This window comes from Monodon monoceros, unplaced genomic scaffold (genome assembly GCF_005190385.1).
Source record: "Monodon monoceros isolate NGI ecotype Baffin Bay Population unplaced genomic scaffold, NGI_Narwhal_1 Super_Scaffold_16, whole genome shotgun sequence".
NCBI classification, from domain to species: domain Eukaryota; kingdom Metazoa; phylum Chordata; class Mammalia; order Artiodactyla; family Monodontidae; genus Monodon; species Monodon monoceros.
The window spans coordinates 32341768-32352429 of record NW_021703772.1 but is presented as its reverse complement, the minus strand read 5'-3'; the positions used below and the strand labels follow the sequence as shown (position 1 = coordinate 32352429).

The window sequence follows — 10662 nt, the reverse complement described above, 5'->3', positions numbered from 1 at the left end:
TTTTCCTGTTTCTGCACAAACTAGAAACACTTCCCTTCTCTTTCATTAGCACCTCAAAGTTTGCCTGTTGGATTTTTTTTTTTTTTAATGCTAATCCTCCAAAAGAGTTCAAGGCACTGGGGGTTATAGCAGATGCTTCCTCTTCTAAATGGTTTACTACTTCAACAAGCAAAGAGCAAACCAACTGGAGATTATTTCCTTCGAGTGTTTATCAAGTATATTGTGTTTAGCTTATTTTTACTTAGCAAGTTTATAGTACAGCTAAATTTCAGATTTCTTTTACATATAGATCTTCCAAGGGCACAATTAAGAACCGAGCACTTGTTTAGTTTGAGGGAGTCTGGCAAAGGGGTTAACAATGATCTTCTATTCAATTTTTAAATGAAAATAAATCGTAAAAGATATTGGATACTTAATTCTGCACTACTTGCATGTCTCCGTGGATCAAATCTCAACTCTGTGAGTGGTCGCATATTCCTATAGGGTTAGGAATAACTTGCTTTATGCAATGACATAAAGTGTATAAAACAAAATTCCAGGTTGGCAAAAGGTACTTGCAACCTAAAGTGATTTTTTTAGAAAGAGACGTCCTCTTATCAAGTGTATAAATCCAAATTATGAAGCCTATGTTATTGAAAGCAAGTCATTACACCTATAATCACACAGAGTCATACAGTTTTAACTGGTCTGAACTTATATCTGTGAGATAAGTTATACCTATGTGGAAACTGTATAAAAAATTTGGTAATACATAAAACGAGGAAAAGGTTAGTTTGCTTGTTTAAAATCACCTTGTGTTTGTAACATAAAACTGCTTTTAGCTGAGGGAAAAAAGGTGACAAAGGGTTCTGTTGGTGGCCTGATGGTCAAATCAAACCAATCCTACCATTACCTGAAGTTTTTTTCAGGCTAATCGTAGCCTTACATCCTTGACATGAACTTATTAGCAGTTGTATTCTCCCAGAATAGCAGCTTATGAAACTCTAATTAGATGCACAGCTATCAATAACCTTGACCTCAGAGTTGTTACCCTATTGGAATTATTCTTCATGATCCCCCAATTTTGTTTAGATTAACTTTCTTGATAAACTCGGGACTGCTTTCAGTGGCAAGTAAACTTACATAGAGAGGGGACTTCCAAGAGAGTTCACAGCCCTTCCTTAACAGGATGTGCGTCAGTGGGCAGGAGCACCTTGATGTCAGGACTGCGAGACATTACCTTGTCTATTACTGTGAGACGTTCTGATGAAAATTGTTTCCTAGAACTTTTCTGAAGTCAGCAGTCTTATCTTAAAAAGCCCCAGAAATTAAAAAAATAATCCAATTTACAGTTAAGTGGGTACCTGTAAACCTTTACAGTAGTAGTTACTTTTTCCAAGAGTATGATTCTGTAGCAGCTAAGGAAAAAAAAAATGCATTTGAGTAGTAAAAGCTTCAGTACAGAATAATCTAACCAGAACAGGCTTTGCTACCCTTCAGAGTTGGTGCCAAAACTTTAAGCATAGGTTGGATCCAATTTTGAAATTACGTGGTAGAAGTTAAGGGTGTCACTAATTAATCCAGTCACTAGCTCTAATGGGCACCTGTTTGCACTGCCCTCCACAGCAGGGTGAGTTCATCTATGCTGTTCATCTTTCGGTACAGCCAAGACAGCCGCCAAGATCTTCTTCCTTGACCTGAAGAAGCTTTGCTGAGTTAGAGCTGCTGAGCAGAAGGCAGTGAAAGAAGGCACAGTACTAGTGTCATCTGGCAGTATGTTTTTTTCCTTGAACACACCAGGGAAGAAGAACAGTACAAAAATAACAGTAATCTCCAAAGCCCCGACCACCCCCCCATGAAACCACATCCTAACAAATATCCAAATTCAAAAATTAAAAAAAAAAACACTAGGGAGTAAAACACTAGAAGTGTATCTAAAGTATCATTTTGGTTTTTTTGTTTTTGTTTTTTTTTTTTGATTCAGTTGTTTCACACACAGAGGAAAAAGTGTTGATTAAATAGCCTTTTCTGTCTTTGGAGAAATACAAGGGGAAACGGCCTGTTGTCAGATAGTCAACAAGCCACTGACTGGGGTAAAAATGATACAGCTCCTCCTCTGGCCCTGTTCTCTTTAGTGTCCCTAGTGTTCTAAAGGATGTCTGCTCTTTCAGAAAAACGATACATCAGAAGCATCAGTTCAGATGGCTACCATCCAGACCGACACAAGCAAGAAGGCCCGGGAAATCCCCCACTGAAAAAAAAAGGCTGGATCTTAGGGCTCAAATGGGGAGGGAATGAAGATTGAGGGCACATGATTTGTTTCCCTCAAGGAGAGCTGAAGTTGCCCACCTTCATATAAAAAAAGACCACCACCACCACAAAAAACCCTAGTGATGAACATTTATATCATTGGATTCCTATTCTTAGAAACTCTTTATCCCACAAATAAGGGCGATCCTTAGAATATAAAGCTGCAGGCAGAAGACAATGGGAAATCACTTCACTCATGAGTCACAGTGGAGCTTGGCAGTCTTTCTCAAATGTTTTTCAAATTGCTGTGCATGCTTAAATTAACAACGCAGATGTGTTAAAGGTCACTTCATAAGCATAACAATATCAAGCACACAAAACTCTGTGAACGGAAAAGATCTAAAAAGTGTCTTTTAAAGAAGCAGGGCTGTAACAAATGCACAATGGTGTATATTCTTATTGCTCTATAAACACATGAGTGTACTGTCACATCTGTGACAGTTGGGGGGTGCCTCTTACTCTCTCTTTATGATGAAGTACTTTGTTGGAGAATGGGTTTACAGGGAAATCCTGTTTACATAGCACAACTCTGCTTATTCTTGAATTATTTAGTATCTCTGCCCCACTATATTGGCATCGCTTTTTCCTTATGGGATAGTGTCAGAGATTTTTGCAGTTTGCACTGGTGATCCCTATTCATAACAGGCACAGACTTTCATTACAAGGTGTGCTCATTTATCACTGCTGGGGAGGCTAGTTTTTATTCTCTGGTTTAGGAGCAGCTCTGAGATTGACCTGACGGTCCATTTATCATCACAAATTGATGAGCCAATACACATTTCTCTCATATACCGAGGAAAATTCACAGGGGAAAAACATCTAGAAGTATAGTGTGAAGCATACAGAATTATAGTGTGTCCTTAGAGCAATGATTCTATGTTATAGCAAACTGCATATGCATAATATGTGATGTCACTTACTGTACTTGGACTATACAACTCCCATCAGAACACCTGGTAACCCGGACAAATCTCTACAACCAGGCTACAACAAGCAAGGACCCTAGTGTGCTCCAGTCGCTATGGGTGAAACTGTCAAAAAATTCATTTTCCCCCTCCCTCTATGATAGTCCCACGCGTAAATGAATTCTTTGTATTTCACATTACTAGCCACGAAAAACCTGATTAATGACAGCTGCACAGGGGCCAGTTTTGTTCTCTTTTCTAATCATCCATCCTTCTAGAGAGCAATATACAAAAAAGGTGCATTTCAGAAGGTGATTTTGTTTTTCATCATGATGCAACATACTGGACTGGACAAAGGACTGAGTACACCTGATATAGCAATTGTCTACAGACACCTAGTATCAGCATCTACCTACAGCACACACCATAAGGAGGTAACTGGTGACCGAAAGACACACTGGGACAGAGCATTCCAAGGGTGTCGTGTTGGATATCCTCTTACAATAAGTCAAAGCAAGAATCATGAAGCCAAACTTGAAGCTTCACAAGCTCATGAAAAGGATCCCAACAGTACAAAAAGAACTATGCAGGATTATAGTACTAAATTATCCATGTATTACAGGCGAAGGGCTTACCTGTGACAGAATACATCCTAGATTCCTGTGGGATCATGGCAACAGTTTTGCAACTAGAATGGTTTAGTTACACCATGTATTTACTTTTTTCTATGCACGACCGACCACATACAGATAAGTGTCTGAAAATTTCCCCACACTGCACTATTACCCGTTCTATGAAGCTGAGAGGTTTTCCTGATTAAAGTGCCCCTTTATGTATAGTAATGAAATGTCAGTCAAGCAGTTCTAACTTCAGCCAACTGGGGAAAAAACAAACACAAAAGCCCCATAGATACACCAAACATTCTGGTTGTCTTCTCAAACTGAGAAGCAGCACATTATACATCTATCCTTAATATATAATATACAACATGCACAGATAGGCCGCGCATGGACATTTATAAAATACCTTCTAAATAAGTCAGAAGTTTTTGGTCCAATCCACATGACAGATAATAGAAATCATAAGGGACCGGCAGGACACACATCCCCTTCCATGCCGCTGCCACCCAAAATACACAAAACCCATTTTCAGATTAGGAGAGAAAAAGAATAAATAGAATCACTTTCAGCTATATATATACATATACATATATGTATACATATATATACATACACACACTACCTATGTATAGCTATGTGTGTACCTGCACACGTACACACACATATAGCTGAACACTACCTGAATAACAGCAACATCATACCAAGAGGCTCTGAACGCCTGAATTCATAGATGATCAGGTGAGCTGACTGTAGAACTGATTACAGATCCCACGAAAATAAAGTCCTACGGTAGCTACCAATCTCTTGAGAGCTTGGTGTTCTGGTCTCTTTTGGGGGGAGCGGGAGGCGGCCCTCTCCGCAACGTTGCATAGCCTGATATATGACTGCCTCCATAACGGGCTTTCTGTTGCTCAGAGAGCAGCTCGGGGGGTGGCGGGGGCAATACCATATCATCCATGGTGGCTGTGGGTTCTGCTCTAGACACGCGCGAGGAGGAGAGCGAGCCATGCCGCGTGATGGACTTCCGCTGCAGTGTCCTGTTGAGGTCAGCCAGGAATCCAGGCTGGACACTAAGGCTGGATTTGGGAGAGGTGGGCACTTGTGGCACGACTGTGGCCATTGGCGGCTGCTCGGAGGTCTCGGCTTGCGTGAGGCGGGTGCTGTCGTTCCGTTTGGGTCGCGTGGGCGGAGGGGCCTTCCTGACCGACTTGGCCCACGGCTGTGGCTGCGGATTAACCACTGCCACTTTTGGAGACGTGCTTCCCGAGAACACTGCTGGAATGTCTACTGGGGGCAGAGGAAGCTCTATTTCCGGCGGAGGGGGTGGAAAGTCAGAATCGGATGGAGGAGAAGGGAATTCTGCCACGGAGTCCTTGCCGCGCCCACTCAGAACAGATGCTTTTGCCGACACACCCCCTTGCTGGAGAACTCCGGGAAGACTGAGTTTTCCAGGTTTGGGGGGCGCTGCGGGAGGTGGCGGCGTCTCCTTGCCGGGAGACGCCGAGGGCTCCGGCGCTGCGAACTTGCTGACTAGACTGTCTACTGAGGGTCTCTTGGGCTCAGGGTGCTCCGCACAGCTGCCGGACTTAATGCTGGAGTTGCGCTGCGGGGTCGGGGGAGGTTTCTTTCCCCCCGGACTGGACGTCTTACTGGTCTTTTTGCCCGGAGATCCGCCTTTGTCAGGGGCAGGGGCAGCAGTGGGTGCGGCTGGCGGAGGCGGAGGAAACACCAGGCTGCTCTCGGGGGGAGGAGGAGGGAAGTCGGGAGAAGGGACAGGGGTAGAGCTGGGCTGCCACTTGGGCTTTGCTTTCACAGCAGGCGGGGACTGAGGGGCGACGTTTGCTGCGGCTGAAGCGGGCTTCAAGGACGCCGCCTCCGTGGGGGCGGCGGTTGGAGGCGGGGGGAACTGGCTGGCTATTTGCTTCACCACGGAGGGCGCCGGAGACAGCGGAGAGGGAGGGGGCCTCACACAGAAGCTCTGCTGCTTGGGTAGCGTGGGCGGGGGGACCGGGCCAGGAGGAGCAGGGGGAGAGGGTGGAACGTGAGACACAGGAAGCGCTGGCTGCTTTTTCACTGGGGGGACGGGAGGAGGAGGTGTAGGTGACAGAGCCTGTGGCATAGCGGGTGGCACGGTCACAGGGGGTTTGGGGGGGGCCTGAGGAGGGAGGGGTGCAGGGATGGGAGGAGGTGGGGGCGGCGCCGGAGGGGCTGCTGGAGCGGCGTGCTGCACGTGATGAATCTTCAGCGGGGGCGGGGGCGGGGGCGGGGGCGGGCTGAACTGCGGCAAGGCCTGGGCGCAGGGGGCGGGCTTCAGCTGGGCCATAGCCGAGCCGGGGGTGGGGGGAGGCGGCGGGGGCGGCGGCGGGGGAACGGCTCCGCTGGGCGGCACCAGGATATGAGGCTTCCCTGCCTGTGAGGTCGAGGAGGGAGGCTGCATCCCTGGTGGCGGGGGAGGCTTAAACAGCGCTCCCGCATGCTGAGAGGCGTTCTGTAGCCTGGTTATTGTGCTGTACTTGACAAACATCGCGGCTGCCGAGCCCCCAGAAGGGGCCGACTGGCTGGGCAGGGGCGGGGGCGGGGGCGGCGGCGGCGGCGGGGGAGGCGGCGGGGGCGGGGGCGGCGGCGGCAGGGGCGGCGAGGGCTGTGAGGCAGAGCAGGGGGTGAGCGGCTTAGGCTGCGGGGACAAAGGGGGCATGAGAGAAGTGTAGGCTCGATTCACAGACTCCATTCTGGCCTAAAAGGAGGACAAAAGGGAGGTTGGGAGAGAGAAAACACAACAAACACAACAGTTACAGAGGTAAGCTTTGACTGTCAAACTAAAGAGCAAGGAAACAGAGACATGCATGGAAGGATGCAGCAAATGATCGTAAAGATGGACAATGTCGGGGAGGCTAAAATCTAACTCCCTGGGCAGCAAGGGCGCGGAGGAAATGTGTTTACCCAACCATCTTCTCAAACAGCCAGGCTGCCTAACAACCTGGGGAAAACTTCCTGCTGCACAAGCTGTCTGGATGGTGCTGGGCCCTCTGGTTTCTGCCTCTGGCTTTCACACACCCTGCCCCGAGTTAGAGCACGGAACCGCACCCCGCGCCTCCCCGGACTCTGGCAAAGGGAGACGTGATGGCTGGAGTTCACCTTTCAGTCCAGGACGGCATCTACATCAAGCAGATGCCATAACTGGGTTTAGGAGTGCCGGTGGAGGGCCTCCCGAAGGATGAGGACGGCTTTTTGATGCTAGTGAGCAGACACGTGAGAGTATGAGTATGTTCAGCAGGCGTGCACAGTCATACAGGAATGAATGAGCTTGACACACACACTCGTGTTCGTGTGAGACACTTGCATCCAACATGCACAGAAGTCCAGCAATGCAGGTAAAGGGGGGGTATTCTTTACATTTGTTTTACTGGAAAATACATAAAGAAATGCTTCATAAACATTATGGCAAAAGATCATAAAAATATCATACAGAAAAAGCCAGAAGAAAATAAGAGGAAACTTTGGAAGGCTAGAGTAAAGGAAATGTACCTAGAAATAGGAGCTAGAGTTTGCCAACAACTTGCTGACCAGCCCATGTGGGCCCCTCTTGGCACTGCCCAAATTACCACATCTGGTCATTTATTTCATGGAGCTACTCATGCATGAATGTGGTTCAAGTACTTCTGAAAGAGCAGAGGAAGAACTCTTGGCTTAATAACTTTGGGTACATCTTTTAGGCTCTTTGAACAAACTATGAGCATCCAAGATAAACCATTTGTTTCCAATTCTGAATGACATCTAATTAGCGTCAAGAATGCTTAGGTTAGTAGAGTAGAAGGCTCATTACGGGGCTGAGTTCTAATGCCCGTCAGGACATTCACATGTTCCTTTAATAATTGCACATCAAAATAAAAGCATTAGTCGCAAGATCTGGTTACAGGAGTCACCCAGGTTAATGTGTTTCCAAAGAACAACCCCCAACCTTAACTTGACCCTGTCTTGGCTGCTGCAGGGGTGTAGTAGACCTTAGCTGTGCTGGCCTTCTCATTTGGCACCTGAGACTGAGGTAACAGGAGAAGAAACACACAGGGGGTCAAGACTCAAAACACACTGTCACTGCTGCATGGCAGGGTTCGTGGACTTTCTGACACTACGTGCCATGACGGACTACACTGCTTCGTCACAGACCATGTGGACCTTTGCTTTCCTTGGCCTTTCTCATGACAACTGGGTAGTTCTACAATTTAAAATGCACATGGATAACACCATTAAAAGTTTAGGAAGGTAAAGGACTTTTCTTTAGGTATGTGAATTGTGTAAACCCAGCTTGTCTACGACACATGTGGACCACCAGCACCAAATAGTGCTGTTCCACTCAAATTGATGAAGTACGAGAAGGAAAAAGAAGTATTTCTTAAAAGTGGGAGCCTCCGATTAGGGAGTTAAACTGCCAGTGTCTTGAGAATTTAGGTCATTAGAACCAATTCTCAAATATTTATTTTTCTAAGAGAAAGTGTTCCACCCCATTGGGCTACATACGCCTCCCTCCACCCTCTCCATGTCCCGTGGATCAACCACATATGCAAATAAAGGAATAAACTGAGGGGAAATAGCCACTTAATTCTCACTGATGAACGTACTGATGTAAGTGATTCAGACAAGACTGACAATGATGAAAAATCAAAATGATTGCTGGGTGAAAACAAAATGGCCAGGCCGGGTGTCCTACTGGCTCCTTGCGATGGTGTGTGCCCTCGCCTGCTGAGAGGTGAGCACTGCTGGGACACGGTCACCCACAGGACTTCAGAGGCAGTTTGATACGGTATCTTTCAACCAGGCTAAAGAACCTCTCTATTTTTCTAAACAGTCTTGCAATAATTATACTTGTGTCCTTCAGGGTCAATGAACAACCTTCTATGCAAGACTCAGGGATCCTAAATTTTAAGGGGATTAATTGGAATTTAGTCTTCCACATAAACTATAAATTGAGAAAATTCATCAGTGTGCAGAGAAATGCCAAGAAGCATAAAAGAAAGGAAGATAGAGGAATGAGTCTGAATAAACTAAATAACAAATAAAGAAATAATCAACACTTAGCAGCTTTTTTGGAAAATTAAGGCATTGGCACTGGAGGGTGTTGTTGCTCCATCCAAACTGATTTAAGAGTGGAAAGTGTTATTTCTTAAAATCCTGAGCCACTGATAAAACTGCTAGGTTTTTTTTTTTTTTTTTTGAGATCTTAGATCATCAGAGCCAATTCACAAATGTCCATTTCTGAGGAGAAGCAAAGAAAGAATACTGAAATAAGGCCAAGAAAGATTCCTAATAAGGGAACAACAAGCTACACCCCTGGAACACTACAGATTTCCCCCCTACCCTGACCCGAGCGTGTTACCTTGCTAGACTCTTCCAGCTGCGTGCCTCGCTTCCAGGCCTCGGAGAAGATGGAGCTCACGATGCTCTGGGAACGGACGTGTCCTGCCGGTGGCGTATCAGACACTCCGCTATCAGACTGATTGGAGTGATTGGACTGAGACTCTGTTTGAAACAGATTTTCAAAAATCAGATTAAATAAGTCAGTATTGTGACGTATAAATATGTATGTTTGGATAACTCTTTCACTCAAGATCAGATGCGATGCAGAACGGCAACAAGTTACTTTTACCTGACTCATTTCACACAAACATAGCCCGTGTTTTCCACTAGAAAACTTCTCTTGTCCTAGGGTGAATAGGAAATCTCCATTCTTTTTAAATAGTTCACCACAAGAAACCGATAATTGCAATAAAAGGTTCAAGTAACATTATTGGTATCCTGACAGCCTGTCTTGTAAGAACTCCTAGCAAATAAGAGAATTAATGAGGGCTTCCCTGGTGGTGCAGTGGTTAAGAAGCTGCCTGCCAATGCAGGGGACATGGGTTCGAGCCCTGGTCCGGGAAGATCCCACATGCGGCAGAGCAACTAAGCCTGTGTGTCACAGCTACTGAAGCCCGCGCGCCTAGAGCCCGTGCTCCACGAGAGAAGCCACTGCAATGAGAAGCCCGCGCACCACAACCGAGAGTAGCCCCCGCTCGCTGCAATTAGAGAAAGCCCACGTGCAGCAACGAAGACCCAACGCAACCAAAAATAAATAAATAAATAAATTTTAAAAGGAGAGAGAATTAATGAACCATGAATAGAGTAGTGAATTTTTTTGTTCAGTCATATCTTCATTACATGGAGAATCAATCTTTTTATATACCCCTGCTCCAGGCCATCTCAGAGATTTCTCACTTATGAATTCAGATCTATACATGATGATTACTTCCTTTATCCCAGTAATGAACAATACTGAGAATCTGATCCCCAGTAAGAAGTGTGTTTCCTAGGGATTCAGGTATTGAGATCACAAGACAGCAGCTGTACCATAGCCTGGCTTCCTGAAGGGCACGAAGACATCTTCAAGGGACCTGGGAATGGCTGAGGATACAGTGTAATTTGACTGACATCCAGGGTGAGGGAACTGGAAAGATTATTTCACTGGACTCCAAGTCAGGTGAGATAACCTTGCAGAAGCACGCACCTAGCCCAATGTCTGGCATCTGGTGGAGACTCAAATGTTAAAGCTAGTCCCATCCAGTCACTCTGTGAGACGTGGGCATTATTAGATTGCAGTATTAATAAGCAAGTCCAGCCAAGTTCATCAAAGTACTGCAAAGATAACAGCCACAAACTCCTTTAGATAAAGTTAAGACAGTATCCTCAGGGTAAAAATATAAGCAATATAGGATAAAAACTACTTTATTTTCTTCATCCCTATCTAATATCTAGGATAACAGCCTATAAGAGGCTGGAACATGTGACTTCTTGAGCTCTCTTCAGCATGAATATGT

General features: G+C 45.7%; 1 protein-coding gene across 5 annotated transcripts in view; it reads right to left on the bottom strand.

The window, feature by feature from the left end:
- Positions 1-40: 40 nt before the first annotated feature.
- The window catches only part of RAPH1 (Ras association (RalGDS/AF-6) and pleckstrin homology domains 1), a 93698-nt gene continuing 83076 nt past the window's right edge, over positions 41-10662 (bottom strand). For 3 of the 5 annotated variants that reach the window (XM_029225911.1, XM_029225908.1, XM_029225910.1), the window contains exons 13-14: positions 9186-9328; positions 4608-6548 (exon numbers count right to left, since the gene is read on the bottom strand). In XM_029225911.1, the coding sequence (XP_029081744.1) occupies positions 4608-6548; positions 9186-9328 (2084 nt within the window). Of the gene's footprint in view, positions 6549-9005; positions 9329-10662 lie in introns of those variants that run through there. The other 2 variants (XM_029225907.1, XM_029225912.1) reach the window with 2 other exon arrangements.